General features: G+C 34.9%; 1 protein-coding gene, 1 long non-coding RNA gene and 1 pseudogene across 2 annotated transcripts; all 3 read left to right on the forward strand.

Moving 5' to 3' along the window:
• Nucleotides 1–6,466: 6,466 nt before the first annotated feature.
• On the forward strand, nucleotides 6,467–8,946 carry LOC150031769 (uncharacterized). The gene is made up of 2 exons (XR_016525356.1): nucleotides 6,467–6,783; nucleotides 8,540–8,946. It is a non-coding gene; the product is annotated as an uncharacterized LOC150031769 (long non-coding RNA).
• A 2,281-nt stretch (nucleotides 8,947–11,227) lies between these two features.
• Nucleotides 11,228–14,311, forward strand: LOC150031770 (uncharacterized). The gene is made up of 4 exons (XM_090308273.1): nucleotides 11,228–11,952; nucleotides 12,764–13,148; nucleotides 13,251–13,993; nucleotides 14,161–14,311. Exons 1-4 carry the CDS (start codon nucleotides 11,228–11,230, stop codon nucleotides 14,309–14,311), a joined length of 2,004 nt encoding a protein of 667 aa, XP_090164399.1.
• Nucleotides 14,312–14,365: 54 nt separating this feature from the next.
• Nucleotides 14,366–14,935, forward strand: LOC120067394 (secreted RxLR effector protein 161 pseudogene; annotated as a pseudogene).
• Nucleotides 14,936–18,520: the final 3,585 nt, after the last annotated feature.

The following is an 18,520-nucleotide window of genomic DNA, read 5'->3' on the forward strand; positions in this document are numbered from 1 at the left end:
TCCTAGTTGAGCACATAAGGCAAAGGTAAGCCATGTGGTAGAAGGCATGCGGCCAAGGAAGAGCCTTGCGAGCATCTAGTATATGCGACCAAGTTGCGTTGATGGGATGCACAAGGTAAGGATTGCGTTAATTGGAAATGGCACAATCGAGGTTAGTGGGTCGCATATGGGGAAAGGTGCTAAGCGGCAATGGCTTGAAGGGTGACATTGCAAGTGCGCAAACATGGGATGGACACATACGCCAATAGGTAGTGTCTGGACATAAGTATGTTGCGCCAATCGGATGCGCATATGAAGAATGGGCGCATATGAAGTTGGATGAAGGCATTCAAGATCTTCATCCGGACATATGGCTTGTTGGGGAGAAACCTTAGGCCTTAAGAAAATGAGGTGGATGCACAAGAAGACATGCAAAATTGAGGCCTGTGCGTTGGTAAAAGGAGAGCAAGACACCTTGGATTGTGTTGATGCAAGGTTGCGTTAGTAGTGTAAGGAAAGGACATTTGGACATGCGACCAAGTAGGAGGTGTCAGCCTTAGAGAAATCTTGGACGCCTATAAATAGGGCCAAGGACATCAGATGAGAACTCACATTCTCTTCAAAGGACATTCAGAAGAGTGTATGAAGGCTGATTGGGAGAAGACTATGCGTTGATGGAAGAACGCATGCATTGGTAGCAAGACCATGCGTTGGTCAAGAGGTTCCAAGAGAGGAAGATGTTGTCGGACAGAAAGGACAGAACGTAGCATCAATTTGGGACGAGAAGTTCTCCCAGAATACTCGTGCGTTTGGAGTGATTCCAAAGCCACTTGAAAGATAGAAGAGTCTAGTTTTCAGAGTAGGGGTGCCAGAGAAGAAGCTCTAAGGAATCAAGCTGAAGAATGAAGAAAAGATAGAAGGGTCGAGCTGTCGGGTAAGCTTGAGCCAGTCTTTATTTTTTGAAGATTTCTGCCAAACCACGACGAGTTCTAATCTAATATTTTGAGATAAGCTTCCTGAGACATTTTAGAGCATATTTTAGAAGGAAGAATCTCGAGATAAAGCCTAAAACTATGAGTAATCTAAGCTTCAAATTGAATCTGGATCGTAGGGTTCAAAAGGGAGCCCGAGGTGACCAAGGAACTTCTAGAGAGAAAGGTTCCTAAACGATCAAGGTGAGTGATTAAAATATTTGACTAAATTACAATATTCTTAAGAAATCATGTTCTAAATAAAGATCTTTCAGATAAAGACATGTTTTCTATATTTTATTAAAGAAAGTCATTGTACGACTAGTTTTACTTGAAACTCGATACCGAAGGACAATTGAGAAAGTATCCGAGCAGCTCGATATTGAAGGACACAGTTTTGAGAAGGTATCTGAGCAAAAGTACCCAAGGCATGGCGGTACTTCTTTTTATAAGAATTAGTTTTCTTGTCACTCACTGGGCTAGCAAGCTCACCCCGTTTTTCAAATGTTTTTCTTCCCAGGTAGCGAAAGGTGAGAAGTTCCAGGGTGCTGCTAAGGTCAAGGACTACCACATGCCACAGTTACACTTCGGAGGGTTTTACAGTTGTTGTTGTAAGCTTTGTAGTTAAGTCTTGGAGTTGTATAAACGTTACATTGTTGTAGTATAAAATGGGCCTACTTAATCAGTTGTTGTTTGCCTCCTTGACTTAATCAGTTGGTCTTTGAATTTGTACATTGGTATCAGAGTTATTTCTGCAAGAGTTATTAGGCAGTAAGTGTCAACAAAAGGGTTGATACCTGCTGTAGTCATGTCCTTTCCTAAGTTCAGAGAGTAGTCTGGGACGGGGTGTGACAAAATAGGAGTTCATAGTTAGCATAGGATTAAGTTCAAGTTACCTAGATCATCGCTTTGAAATAGTCCGTCTTAAACAGTAAACAGCGTTATAAAGTAAGAGTGACTCATTTTGTGGTCCGATCTTGTACAAACTCTTTTGCACAAGGACACCCCCACTCCTCATGTCCAACATGAACGAATTAGGATCACTTTGTTTGTAGCACTTTACAACTCCTTGTAACAACTACAGAGCAGGTCGTATCCAATAGTGTTACCAGAATAAGGTACCCAACCTTATCCATGTACTATAGATCATTTTAACTATTTTCTTGAACCTGATCCACATTATGTCTCCACATAAAGTTCAAGTACTCATCCAATAGTCAAGAGACTTTTAGGTTTATTGAATTTCTATTCAAGTAATAGATCTATTCAATAACACCTTTATTGAATTTTCAAAATAAGCTCGATTGTTTACATACCACGAGTTTTAGGACATAAAACCCAACATTATTTACTTTGTCTATAAAATATGTGATATTTTAGTTGCATTAACCACAAACCAATAAATGAACATCCAAGGTGATCGTTGTAACTTAAACATATATGTGGTGACATACAGGTGGATCATGTTTAAATGATGACCTAAATGGTTTGTAGTATATGAATAAGGTTGGGTACCTTATCCTGGTGATACTATGAGTATGACCCGCTTTATAGGTTTTACAATTGTTGTAAAGTGCATAAATGATCTGATCCTGATCATTCATATATTAAACATGCGAGCGAAGATATTCTATACAAAAGAGTTTGTATAAGACTAGACCACAAAATTTTTAGTCTCATTATATAACACCGTTAATAATAGAGACCTACATTTCCCAGGATGACCATAGGTAATGACCTGAATCCTGAGTAAGTTGTGAACTCCTGCCCATGAGGGCGATCCTTTGATTTCTATGGTAGGCTTGTTGAGTCGACGATTTGGCCACTCTCACCCATAAAAATCAAAGAACCGCCCTCATAGGCAGGATTCACAACTCACTCAAGATTAAGGTCATTTTACCTATGGTCATCTTAGTGAAATGAAAGTCTCAATATGAAATATATAACGAGACTAAACATTTCATGGTCCGGTATTATACAAATTCCTTTGCATAGAATATCCTCATTCGCATGTCTAATACATGAATGATCAGAATCAGACCATTTGTAGCACTTTACAACATTTGTAACACTTACAAAGTAGGCTATACTCGTAGTGTCACAAGGATAAGGTATCCAACCTTATCCATATACTACAGACCATTTATGTTATCACTTAAAACACGATCCACTTGTATGTATCCACATACATGTTTAAGTTATAACGATAACCATGAATCTTAATTTATTGGTTTGTGGTTAATGCAACTAAAATATCAAATATTTCATAGACCGAAGTGAATAAAATATCATATATTATAAATCACAAAGTGTTTGCTCATATAAGTGTTTACAAACTACAGAACCCTACGAGATTTAGGGCATTAACCCCAACAATAATTAATATAATGTATTTTATAAATTATAATATATATTTTATTTGAAAGAAATTATAAATTTAAATTTAAATTTATCTTTTGAAATTAAAGGAAGGGAAATAACATCCCTCCCCTTAATTTTCTCTCAGTGGAAGTGTGTGATGGGCAGTTTTAAGAGATCTTCTTCTTATTCTTCTTCAAAGTTTTTTTTTACAATCTCACTGGATGTGTAGATTTCTCTGTAAAAAAATTCCCCAGAAACCTTTTCTTCTCTCAAAATCTATTTTTCCGATCCCAAAATCATAGAGCCCACACCTCATGTGATTCTCAATCCCTACAGAGAACATAAAGGTCTCATTTGTGGTGGTGTCATGTTCTTCAGTTCTTGGTTCAAGGGTTCGAGATTGTTTGTGGAAAAGAGGAATTTCGTGAAGGTTGTGAATTCCTCATGGGTAAGATTTTCCAAACCCTTATTTCTCTTTTCCTCATCTTTTATGCATGTTTTAAATTAAATGTTAATGCATAATTTGATTTTGTAAAATTCTTGATTCTGTGGAAAATTAAAAATTATGCCAATCCCCGCTTCCGCAATGGAACTTTGTCGTTCCTTCAATAACTTAGTTTCTAAACTTTAGAATCTCTCTTTTTGTAGCAATGAGTTGATATTCGACCAATTCGAGCACTTTTCTAACAAAGTTTTAAGTTTGTTTCAGTGAGTTTTAAGTATTAAAGTTATGTTGAGGCCTTTTCAATGATAGTTAAAGTGATTTAGATTATTTTTGGAGTGCACTAGCTAAGTATAATTCAACTTGAGGAGTTTGTTTGTTGTAGGTGAAGGAATTGGAATTTCCACATCAAAAGTGTACGAACGCATTCTAGTCTTAGTTTTTTGTTTTATAGATCTTAAGAAAATAGAGGACGAAAATAAGGATAAACAATATAAATCCAAAGCATGTTTTCTATTGCAAATTACAGAGAGAAAAGGGAAACGATGTACTAACCTTTGAAGAACCTTTCTTCACATTTCCTCTCCGACGAGACTATGAACGAATCTCCTTCACTTCTCACAAACTTAGTAACACAACAAGATCTCGAATAGAGCAACAGCTTTTGGACACCACCACAAGTGTTACCTTGTTATTCTCAAGGTGAGAATCAAGAAGAGTTTGGTGGGCTTCCTTGGTTAATTTCGGTGAAAGGGAGAGATGAGTGTTCTTAGGAGTAAAATGCAAAGGAAGAAGATGAAGAACTTGAAGAGAACTTTTCTACCCAATTGTATACCACGTATCTCACTTAATCAAACCTTTGCCACTTTGCACCATATAAGAGATAGGAGTGAGGGAATTTTGGATTAACTCCCTCCACCATTTAATTTAATAACTCCTAAGAAGTTAATATTTTGAATTCAAAATTTAAATTTAAATTATATTAACTAAATTTAATATAATTAAACTATATATTATATCTCATATAATATATAACCTATAGTTTATTATATCATATATAAAATAAGTTATAGCTTATATTCTCTCATATAACCTATAGTATTAATATGAATCATATCCATATTAATTTTAACCTATAGTTTATATATTCATATTCATATAATTAATATTTTAATCATATTCAAATTTTTATTTTTTTCGTTAAACTTTATATTATAATGTATTAACATATATTATATTAAATGTATCTCATAAAATTAATTCCCTTAAATTAATTTGAACAATTCAAACTAATACAAAATTAATTTAATTCTCATTAATCCTTATTGAGCTAACAAGGACCTTATGGACCTATAGATCGAAGCTCCAATGGTACAAAATTAATTAGTTAAACTCTTTCATTAACTGTCGGTCACTCCTGTAACGACCAATAGATGTCTCTTCGCACTGCAGATATATTTTTGTGTCCATTGGATATAACTAATAAATAGTTCTTGATCCTTCACAAATTGCTCGTAAGTACAGTTGAGTCAAGTTACCATTTTACCCATGTAGTTACATCTAACACCTTAAGTACCACTAATCTCTCTAATGAACAATTAGTCATAGTCCCACTATAACTAGACCTCTCTCTAGTTAGTGAGAGGGTGAGGCGCTTCATTGTTCAAAACCTAGAATCAACCCTCAAGGAAGCAATTTATCTACTTATCCTGATAACTAGAATGAGTGAATTCCATCTTGTGTAGCTATATTCCCAGCTCCCCACTCAGACAACCCCAAAATGGTAGGCACATTGAGTCAATGAACTGACCACTCTCACACATGCAAATTAAAGGATTGCCCTCATAGATATGAGTTCACAACTCACTCAGGATTACGGTCAAAGTCTATTCATGTAACAGTGTTATAAAGAGAGACTAATCATTTCGTGGTCCGGTGTTATACGAACTCTTTGTATAGGATACCCCACTCGTATGTTTCTAGATAAATGATCAGGATTAGATCATTTAGAATACTTTACAATAATTTTAACAATTACAAAGTGGATCATATTTGTAGTGTCACCAGAATAAGGTACCTAGCCTTATCTATTTACCACAGACCATTCAAGTTATTACTTAAACAAGATCCACCCATACATCTCCACATAGATGTTTAAGCTTCATCAAATAACCTTAGATCTAAGTTTATTGGTTTTGGATTAATGCAACTAAATGTCAAATAAAATAATAACTTATTTTATTAAATAAATAATCTATTTGTACAAATGAAATACAAACTATGAAATACAAGACTTAGGGCATCAACCCCAACAGTAAGGTAGATGACTAATATGCTATGTGCTTTGCTATACTATCACTAGAATAATTTTGGATTAGATGTCAGACAAGATTTTAAAAATGATGAGAGATCGACTATATGATATCAGTTTCGAGAAAAGCTACCTATTTTAACAGGTGTTTTTTTTTCACGTTAACGAAAAATTAATATAAAAAAACTGCCATCAAAACCATATTTTTTATTGCGGTTTTAAATAGCCATCTAAGAGTTACAAAAATCGCGGGAAAGCGATCATTAAGGGTGAGAATAGATGGCGGTTCTGACCTGTCATCTAAAGTGACTTCCTAATTATTATTTAAATATCAAAATGACGTCATTTTCGTAAGTTCGAAGCGCCATCTTAACTTACCCAAAACGACGTCGTTTTGGCATAAAAATTAACCACCTCCCCAAAACAAAACCCTCTCTTTTCATTCAAACCCTAGCTTCTACCCTTTGATGGCAAATTGCGACGACGTGACTAACTCGACCACAGTGACTAATTCACGGACGACAGTAACCACAACCTCCTTGGACGACGATAGCGGTGACGTGCTTGGACGGCGGCGTGGATGACAACGACGTTCGGCAGCATGGAGTACAGTAGGTTTTCGGTGGCTTCCTTGGACGATAGTAGCGTCAGCTTTTTCGGACGGCGACTTCGGCTTAGTTTCGCTTACAAACGTTGTTCCAATCTCAAGATCTTACCCAGTAAGACTCCACATTCAAAATTTGGTCCGTTCTTTGTCATTTTTCCAAGGTCTTCTTTATTCCTTCTCTATTTTCTTTATTAATTAATTTTTATATCAAATTTTTAACTCGTGGTTGGTTGAGAAAGGAACTTTGATATCGAATTTGTCTTGGCTGTGATTCATTATTTGATTTCTCAGTAGCTTGTGTCTATCGGTGCCTACAATTTCTTCTATTTCCTTAATTGGTTGTGACTCATTATTAAAATTAAACAAGAACACCTAATTACTTGTGTTGGTATGTTGCTGTTTGAGAATTAATAGATGATTTTTGGTATGATGTTATTTGAGAAAATAACAAGACAATTTTGCAATTTTTTAAGATCTATTCATGTATCATTTGTTTGATATATTTAAGTTTGGAGGTAGTTTTGGTACATGAATTTCTATGACTTTTCTCTTTTACAAAATTAAATTTTAGTTTTCTAATATTTTTACCAAATTTCTACTTTGGTATACCACTACTCAAAAGATGGTTATGCTTGTGTTCCATTTGGAGAATGCTTTGCAAAAAAGGAATGCTTTCCTAATAATCTAATAGTCCCAAGATTATGCTTTCCAAAAAAGGGTATTAATTATTAGTTCTGGATTCTTATTTTCATAAAGCTAATAAATTTATTTACCATAAATTTTGAGTTTTGTTTTGGAAATTAAAAACACTATCATACAAGCTCGCGATTTAAATGAAGAAAATTTATTGAATGTCATAAAAAAGAAAATCGTCTTCATAATCTTTTTAGTGAATTAGAAGTTTCTTTCTTTAAAATTTATTCACAATTTCAAAATATTTTTCCTTCATTCTTACTAGCAACTATCCAAACTTTTTTAAAATTATTACAAGCATAAAAAATTAAGAGTTAAATTATGGAAAATATCTCTAAATTAATTTTGGTGTTTGTTTTAATTATGTTCCTAGACTTTGAAGAGTTTTATTTTTTGTCTTTGAACTTTGAAATTTGTTCAAAAAAACACCTCTACAGAGTACATGTTATTGGTTCTTGTCTAAATCAAGCTCCATTATCCTCATAATGTTGAATATTTCTATTAGATGATATGGTTAATCAATTACAATGGTATGGAATTTTTGCTTTAACTTTTACAATATATTTGTTTTGATTGCGAATAGTGGTTCTTTATAAAAATCTGTGTCATATGATTGTACTATTACTTTCATAGCTTATTGGTAGATGATTTCAATAGTAGTTCTTTCATTTTTTAGAATGTTGATTTTGAGATGAGTGTCTTTTTCATATATGTGATATATATCTGTTTATAGATATGTTTTTTCAGATTGTATATTGTTATAAATTTTATCAATATGGATAAGTTCTGGAGGAACAAAGATAGGTTGTCATAGGAATACAATTTAGGTGTTAAAATCTTGATTGAAAATGGCTCAAAGTACTCACCAAATACAAAAACCTACCAATATTACATGGCTTCCCGTAAAGATAAATAAAATTGAGTTACAATCGATTAGCTATTATTACATGTACGAAAAAATCGTAATTATTGTTATTTATTTCTACGTTTTAGTGTCCTCGCCAAAAAAGTAACATGGAATGTGGGTATTATGTGATGAAGTTCATGAGAAAGATTTTACATCATCTTGATACTCTTATCAATTCATTGTATGTCAAATTCTAACTTTTTACATATTGCGAACTTAGTAATAATGAATTTATTGTAATATTTGTTATTTATTTTCTTTGATGTAGTTTAATACTCAGAACTCTTTTATCTGAGAAGAGCTCGATGAGGCCTGAGTTGAGTGGGTGGAACAAGTGCAAACTACACTTGATCGATTGCATGATGCCATAATATATATATATATATATATTTGGCTTCAGCTCTGAACTTTTGGTATCCCTAAGGCATTTTGTATAACTTTTTTTTTATTGTAAAGTTGTTGGAGAGTTTTCCAAAATTTTGGTGATCATAGGCATTGTGTTTTTTTGAAACATATTGTGTAGCATTGTTTGATTGGCTATTGGAGATGTCTTTTGAAATTTTGGTAAATCTTATACATTTTATGTAGGTTTGAAACAGCATACTTCTGTATTGAAATTCACTTATGAATTGATGATCAATATTGAAATAATATGACAGATTGTGTTCTCTGGAAGTTCATCTTTGTTTTGTTGAATATTTGTGTGGAGAAATTAATTAAAAAAAATGAGAATTATTAGTATTATAAAAATCGTTTCTGCAGTATTTGAATTCCAATTTTTTATAATAATTTGTTGCAAGTTATATCAAGTATGATGTTAGTGTTAAACTGACATCGTAGTATACAACAATAATAGCTATGAAATATCATCTAAACAAAACAATTTTGATTAGAATCAATGTCCTTTCACAACTGTCATCCATGACTCATATTATGTCGGTTAGAAACTAATATCATACCGAACCATCATTGTCGTACGTATGATGGTAGTTCTTAACCGCCATCATACAAACCACCATCGAATATCTATGATAGGATGACAGTTCACAATCGCCATCATACATATACAATGGTGGAAGAGTTGATGGTAGTTTAAAATCGCCATCAAAGATAATCCATCGTCGTAACCAAGATGACACAGGATATAATGGTAGTTTATAATATGCCATCATATGTGTACGATGGCAGTTTAGAATTGATATCTAAACCCAAAATTGTTGTAGTTTGTATTTCTTGTAAATTGTTATGATGAACTTCTTTGCTTCAAGCAATGTACTACTCGTATTCAACTTTACTTTGTGTTGAAATTAGGGTTTTGCACTCTAGGGGAAATTTTGTCTTTTTCATTATACCCTAGGATTTCCCTGTTCTATATTTAAGCTGTTGGTCTGTTGTATTTCTTTGTATCAGATTTTTAATAAGAATCCCCTTATCTCGTGGTTTTTCTCCCTAATTAGGATTTTCCACCTAAATTTTTGGTGTGCTATTTTCTTTTCCTACTCTATTTTTCATCATGGTATCATTAAGAAAAATCCAACAGGAGAATCTCAAACCAATAACCCAGATATAACGAGTACTTCCAAACCCTTCTTCCCCACTTCCGTGAAGACCAGTCGCCGCCGCCCTACCCACTGCCGGTTGTCTCCTTCGCAGACCCAACAACCAGCCGCCAGACCCAAATCGAAACTTGTCCGGCCGCTACCCATCTGATCCAGCTGCGTGCAGATGAAGATGGCCATCCGGTTCGGACGCGCGCAAACGAAGGCGACCAGCGACCGGCCACTCGAAACTTGTCCGGCCGATCTCAGACATTGCCGATCGATGCTGTGGAGCCCCGATCTGCTATACCCAGCGCCGATTGGTCCAGATTCGTGATGCCCAACGCCGATCAGTCCCGTTCCCATCCATTGGGGTTGCCGCCGACCTTCTCCTCTCAGATCGGTGCCTTATCTCAATCTTTACCGCACCAAAGGACAGATGGAAGAAGTATAGGTATTTTCCAGTCGAGTATGAGCAATCGAATGAGGTAGTTTTCACTGATCATGGATGAGTTTGGAGGGAATGAGTCTTCATCATACCACCAGGACCAGGTAAATATAATCAAGATCAAGTTACCCAGTTGCAGTTGCAGATTAAACGACAGAACGAGGTGTTTCAACAGCAGCTTGTCGCTATTGGGGAAGCCCTGGGATCGACATCCAAGATCCAACCAGATCTAAATTCATACCCTAAAAACTCGGTAACTTCGTTCCCTACTTACCCCTCAAATTTATGTTCTGGAACTATAGGAAATTCTTCTGAAATTATTATAGGAGAAAAGTTGAATGGTGATAATTACTTCTCTTGATCCCAATCTATTAAAATGGCTCTTGAGGACCGTCACAAATTTAGATATCTGACAAATGAAATACTAAAACCAAGGATCGGTGATCCCCAAGAGCGAATGTGGAAAGGAGAGGATTCTTTGTTGAGATCGATTTTGATTGGAAGTATGGAACCTCAGGTTGGAAAACCTTTATTGTATGCAGCTACAGCCCGTGATATTTGGGAGGCAGCCCAGAAACTCTACTCCAGGAGATAGAATGCCTCACGTTTATATACTCTACGTAAGCAGGTCCATGAATGCAAACAGGGAATGATGGACGTTACTGCTTACTTTAACAAGCTATCTCTGTTGTGGCAAGGGATGGATTTGTGTCGTGAAATGATTTGGAATTGTCCTTGTAGAGGAGTGTTACATTATTAGTTTGAAGAAACGGATCGCGTGTATGAATTTCTTGCCGGACTTAACTCAAAATTTGATACAATGCACAATCGTATATTGGGACCAGACCTATATCATCCCTAATGGATGTCTGTTCTGAAGTTTGCCTGGAGGAAGATAGATCAAGGGCCATGAACAGTATACCTATAACACCAACAGATTCCGCTGCTTTTAAAACATCAGGCCCTGTACATGATAAACAGAACAATAAGCCACCCCCAATGTGTGAACATTGCAAAAAAACCCTGGCACACTAAAGATCAGTGCTGGAAATTTCACGGCCGACCACCAAATGGTAAGAAACGACAACCAAGTCGGGCTCTTGTAGGTGAATCTGTTACTGGAGATACTCAGACTCAGACTCAGGAAACTACTCAAAGCACTACTATTACAGTGGGTGTAAGTGTAATCACCCATACGGGTGCTTTTCACTCCTTTGGCCTTGTGAGTATAACTGGTAATAAACCGTGGATATTAGATTCAAGAGGCACAGATCACTTAACCGGCTCTTCTGATCAATTTTTATCTTATCAACCTGGTGCTGGAAATGAAAGAATCAAAATTGCAGATGGGTCCTTTGCCCCCATTGCTGGAAAAGGACGGGTGTCATCCTTTGCCGGGTTAATACTCCAAGATGTGTTGCATGTGCCAAAAGTGTCTTACAATCTGTTATCTATTAGTAAACTTATAAGAGATTTGAAGTGTCGTGTTATCTTCTCACTTGATGATGTTGTTTTTCAGGATCTGAACTTGGGGATGACGATTGGCACTGTCCAGCATGACAGGGGACTCTATTTCCTCACTGAAGAAGCTTCATTTAGGATATGTGCTAGGACTAGTTTGTTTTCTTCCCATTTTTCCATTTCTGAAACTAATTATATGTTATGGAATTATCGCCTTGGCCATCCTAATTTCCAGTATATGAATTATTTGTTTCTCATCTTTTTCGCAACATTAATATTTCTAAATTGAAAAGTGATGTGTGTGTCCAGGTCAAACAACCTCATGTTTCTTTCTCTTTTCAGCCCTATAAGCCCTCTAAACCGTTTACTCTATTCCATAGCAATGTCTGAGGTCCTTCACCAGTCACTACCATAACTGGGAAGCGTTGGTTTGTAACCTTTATTGACGATCATACTCGACTAACCTGGGTTTTTCTTCTGACAAAAATTAAAAGTCACTAGTTTTCCAACAATTTTACAATTCTATAGAAACCCAGTTCAACGCTAAAATCACCCCAGTCACTACCATAACTGGGAAGCGTTGGTTTGTAACCTTTATTGACGATCATACTCGACTAACCTGGGTTTTTCTTCTGACAATAAATTAAAAGTCACTAGTTTTCCAACAATTTTACAATTCTATAGAAACCCAGTTCAACGCTAAAATCACTATTCTTAGGAGTGATAATGGTCGAGAATACCTTAGTAACGGCTTACGCGAATTCCTTGTCTCCAAAGGTGTTGTCCATTAGAGTTCCTATGTGTACACTCCTCAACAAAATGGAGTGGCCGAACGGAAAAACCGTCACCTCGTTGAAGTTGCCCGCTCTCTTATGTTGTCAACTTCTCTTCCCTCTTATTTGTGGAATGACGCTATCTTGACAGCAGCCCATCTAATAAACAACATGCCATCCCGGGTCCTAAAATTCTAAACTCCATTAGATTTCTTCAAAGAGTCTTACCCAAATTCCAGACTTCTTTCTGATATACCCCTTCGTATCTTTAGCTGTGTGGTGTTCATCCATACACACAGACCTAACCGTACCAAGTTTACCCCTCGGGCACAAAAATGCGTTTTTGTAGGGTACCCTCTACATCAGCGTGGGTACAAGTGTTATCACCCTCCTTCCAGAAAATACTTTGTCTCTATGGATGTGACATTCTTTGAAGATCATCCATTCTTTCCCAATGGTTCTTTTCAGAAGAAGCATTCCAATGAAGAAACCAATTGGGGTCCCAGCCTTTCTGCCTTACCTGAACCTAAACCCATTCTTGATGTCAGTATCAGTACCAACGCACCTATCCTCCCAACCAAACAAGTCCCTTGGATCACATACTATAGAAAGAATCTCAGGAAGGAAATAGCGCCGCCTGTTATCTCTCCAGCTCCAGTTCATGAGTTTGAACAGAGATCAGTTCCAGGTACTAGTAGTCTTATCCCTGATCATGATAATAAATGTGATAAAATTGATGCTTGTGTTGAAAATGTTTAGAGCAAAAGTAGGGAAGATAATGACAGTAAGGATGTGATTGAGGTCGATGATGATGCAGAGACAGATGATTGTGTGACTCTTGAGGACATGGTAGAACCTAGAAAAGAAGCATCTCTTATTCCCACTGGAAAAATTGTTGAGAGTGGGAAAATAACAGAACCGGAGGGAGAATGTAGTATGTCAGAAGAAAGTAAAGATAGAGATGAATCCCTTGATCTTCCGATTTCCCTAAAGAAAGGTACGAGATCATGTACTAAATATCCATTGCAGAGTTACTTGTCCTATAGTAATTTATCTTCTGAGTTCAAGGCCCTCACTACAAACCTAGACATAGTGGTGATACCAAACAGTATACACACAACGTTGGAAAGTCCTGAATGGAAAACCGCAGTTATGGAAGAAATGAGAGCTCTCGAGAAAAATCATACGTGGGATCAAGTCAATCTTCCAAATGGTCATAAAGCAGTCGGATGTAAATGGGTGTTCACAATAAAGTATAGGCTCGATGGAACTATTGACAGATACAAAGCCAGATTAGTTGCCAGGGGTTTTACTCATACTTTTGGGGTTGATTATTCCGAAACCTTTTCGCCAATTGCAAAGCTAAACACCGTTCAGGTCCTCCTTTCTATTGCAGTTAATAAAGATTGCCCCCTTCACCAGCTTGATGTGAAGACTGCCTTTCTCAATGGAGAACCGGAAGAAGAAGTCTATATGAGTCCTCCCCCAAGATTCGAGAAACAGTTAAACCACTGAGTTTGCAGATTGAGAAAGTCCTTATATGGGCTAAAACAGTCACCAAGGGCTTGGTTTGACAGATTTACTATGTTTGTAAAGTCGCAAGGATATAAACAGGGTCATTATGATCATGCTCTGTTTACTAAAAGGTCTGTATCCGAGAAAATTGCAGTTTGATTGTTTATGTTGATGATATTGTTATTTCAGACGATAATACCTTAGAGATTGACCAATTGAAGGCAAAGATGGCTGAGGAATTCGAGATCAAGGACCTTGGAAAACTAAGATACTTCCTTGGAATGGAAGTAGCTCGATCAAGATAAGGAATTTCAGTTTTCCAATGGAAGTATACTCTGGATTTGCTTAAGGAAACATGTATGACAGGGTGCAAACTAGTTGATACCCCTATAGAAGCAAATGCAAAGTTAAGTAATATGAGTAAAAGTGTTCCAGTGAGCAAAGAAAGATATCAGCGACTTGTTGGGAAATTAATATATCTATCTCATACTAGACCCGACATCTCTTATGCAGTGAGTATGGTAAGTCAGTTCATGCAGTCTCCATACGAAGAACAAATGAGGGTAGTAGAGTGCATTTTGAGATATCTGAAAACCTCTCCAGGGAAAGGCTTAATGTTTAGGAAAACTGAAAAACGATGTATCGAAGCTTACATCGATGTTGATTGGGTAGGATCTGTAGTAGACAAAAAATCAACATCAGGGTATTGTACCTTTGTGTGGGGCAACCTTGTTACATGGAGAAGCAAAAAACAAGGTGTTGTTGCCAGAAGTAGTGTCGAGGCAGAATACAGGGTCATGAGTCTGGGAATCTGTGAAGAGATCTGGCTTGAAAAAGTTTTGAAAGACCTTGATCAAGAGCATACCAGTCCAATGAAACTCTACTGTAATAATAAAGCAGCCATAAGCATAGCAAATAACCCTATTTAACATGACAGAACAAAGCATATGGAGATTGACCGACATTTTATCAAGGAAAGACTCGATAGTGGCAACATTTGTGTTCCTTATATTCCTTCCAATCAACAAATTGTAGATGTCCTAACAAAGGGACTTCCCAGATAGTTGTTTGATGCATGTGTGAGCAAGTTGGGCCTTATTGACATCTACGCCCCAACTTGAGGGGGAGTGTTGAAATTAGGGTTTTGCACTCTAGGGCCAATTTTATCTTTTTCATTATACCCTAGGGTTTCCCTGTTCTCTATTTAAGCTGTTGGTCTGTTTTATTTCTTTGTATCAGTTTTCTAATAAGAATCCCCTTATCCCGTGATTTTTCTTCCTAATTAGGGTTTTCCACGTAAATTCTTAGTGTGCTATTTTCTTTTCCCTACTCTATTTTTCATCACTTTGTCTTACATGTTACATCATTGTTTCGATCTTTCTAATCCCTAACTACTAGATGGATAGTTGTCGTATGATGGTTGTTGGGTTCTAATTCAACTGAAATTGATGCGTTTGGGTGCTATCGTGTTGAACTAAAGTATAAATTGTCCTTGGGTAGTAATGTATGTCATATATTGTGTGTTATAAAAATTGAAAAATATGATGTGTTTTGTGTTAATATACACAAGTAGTTATTTTAAGCATAATTTAGAAGGAAAAATTTGATGTGGGTGTTATAAAAAGTGAGTATTATTGGAATAGTTAGTGGTAGACCTCCCCTTCCCTCCCTCCCCCCGTCAAAAACAATTCTAACTATCAATTTCTTCTCATTTATACTATCTATTCAAATTAAGCATAACATTTTCTTCCTCGATGTGTGGCTCTTATCTTTTGGGTGGTTAAATGTTTACTTCTGTACCTCACCAACCATTATTTCATGAGTTATAAGATGCCCATTATCCTGATTTGTTTTCACATTTCCTCTGAATATGGGAAGAAAAGACGAGAAATGTGTGATGATAATTATATTCTTATGGGATATTTGATATATAGTTTTTCAAAGTTGGGTAACTTGGCCTTTTGGAACCTGGAGTTGGGTAACATGACATGATTGTTTGTCATGGAAGCTATGGACTTTTGAAAATGTTTACTAGCAAAGAGGTAATATGGGTGTGTTAAAGAGTTGGAGGAAATGAGAACTTTGGGCAAATGGAGAGAATTAAAAAAAAAAAAAAAAAAACTTTTAACTTGTTCAACCAACAATTTTGATTGTTTTACGTAGGTTGCCTCTTGATTTTTCTCTTTTGGTTACGGGTTGCTATGGTAGTTTTTGTACTCTAATTGTTGGATTTGTGGTAAGTTATATTTTGTGATTATACTTCAGGTGTATTTGTTTACTACCGTTATTTATTTCAAATTTCTTATTAACAAGTTTGGTACTATATTAATGTGAGCTTGTTAAGTTTTATTGTTTGTTATAACTTGATTGTTATGTTTACGATATTTTAGTCGTTTGTATCTAAAAAGTTTGGACAAGTTACAATATTCTTTTTATTCTTTTTATATGAAGTTTCTATGTTAAAAGTTTGTTAGATTTTTAGTTTTGAAGAATGGGTTAAATTTGGAGGTTATTAATTATATGATGAAAGTTTGATTTGAAGCCTATCTATAGTGATATTATGAGCCTATTGTGTGTTCAAAGTTTCATTTGAACCTTATTTATATGATTAAAGTATAGTTTTGATTTTTTTGAGTGCAAAGGTAATGGGTGTATGCTAAGAGAGATTGTGAACATTAATAATGTATGTAGAGATGTCCAATTTCTCCACGGGGACGGGATCCGTGGGGATTCCCCGATTAGACGAGGAATGGGGGAGGAAGTGGGGGGAAAAATTCTCCGTAAGCTTAACAGAGATAGGGACAGGAGATGTATTTCCCGTCCCCACCTCCATCTCGTTTAGCTTCTACATATTTATTTAGTATAGTTATCTAATGTTATGTTGTTATTGTTATTACATAAATATTACATTTAAATTTTAAATTTGATTATTTATTAAAAAAAATAAAGCATATGTTTAAATTGAATATTAGATTTAGATTATATATGTGAATAATTTGATTTATATTTATTTCTTTCTACTAAAAAAATTAACTACCTTTTTTAAGCCAAAATTTGAGTAATTTATCTTTAAATTAGATGTCTGGAAATTAAATATGTCTGGATTTGGTTATGTATGTGAATGGGAATAGGATGTTTGGGAATTAACTAATTCAAATATATATTTTCTTTTTTTTTTCTTTTTTTGTAGATTTGTTAATTGAAAAGTTAATTAATTAATTGCTTAATGTCAATTATAAGCCATATATATATATATATACAAAAGAAGTTGATATAAACTAACCGATTTTAAATCATCAAACAATATTTTAAATTTTTTTTTAAAAAAAACTATGATTATAGATTAAAACTTGGAGTAAGTGTACAAGCTTGTTTAATTAAGATTAACTTATTTTATTATTAGTTAATTAATTAATATTTTTTAAAAACTAATTAATAATTTTAATAAATAATTTATGATGTTAATATATATTACCAATAAAAAGGAATTTAAGAAAATATAATTATGGTTATTCATTTAAAAAAAAATGATTTTTCATATTAATTCATAATAATAGAATAAATTATTATATTAGCATTATTATTAATAAAATTAATTATATATGTCAATATAAATTTAATTTAAACATATTTATAAGAATTAAATATATTAACAACTATCAACAAAGAAGAAAAACAAATAAAATGAAAAGATGAAAAAAAAAAGAGAGAGAAAAAAAAACAATTGGAAATGGAGAAAACTTATCTATTTGGGTGGTTATGAAAAACCTCCATAGATGGGATATGAAATGCCTTAGAATAAGATATATCCATTCCCAAGATTAAAAACTTGTATCAAACATGTTGATAGAATATCATTTCCCATTCTCACCTCTTATTCTCATGAATCAAACAAGCCATAAGTGGAGAAAGAAAAGAATTAAACAATTAAATATCAAATACCAATTCTAATTAGGTTTAAGATTCAAGACATTCCAACAAATTTTCACCTTGGCTTGAAAACTCCTAAACCAATTCTCATTAGAATTCAAGGCATTTCAACAAATCTTTACCTTGACTTGAGTCTCTCACAGATAACTGATGTACCAGATGCAACATAAAAAATATTGTCAGATGTCCGCAGACTTATCCTTCATGCCTCAAAGTGTCCATAAGGAACCACAAACAATTCAAAACATTCAGCAAGTATAAATGAAGTATCAAATATAGTCGAACTCAAGGTGGTAGAATGAAGAACAACTTGAGTTTGCGAAAGAAAAACTTCTGAATCAAAACAGCAGATCTAGATTGGAAATAGAAAACACACAAATGTACCAAATGCAACATAAATATATTGCTAAGCATACTCATACTGCTCCCTCATACTCAAGCTAGTAAAATGATGAACAACTTGAGTTTGCAAAGAAAAAACTTCTGAATCAAATTAGCAAATCTAGACTGGAAACAGAAAACCCACAGATGTACCAAATGCAGCATAAATATATTGTCAAAGGTACTCAGACTTTTCTCTCATA

This window comes from Benincasa hispida, chromosome 12, assembly GCF_027475165.1.
Source record: "Benincasa hispida cultivar pf3 chromosome 12, pf3_genome.v1.1, whole genome shotgun sequence".
NCBI classification, from domain to species: Eukaryota; Viridiplantae; Streptophyta; class Magnoliopsida; order Cucurbitales; family Cucurbitaceae; genus Benincasa; species Benincasa hispida.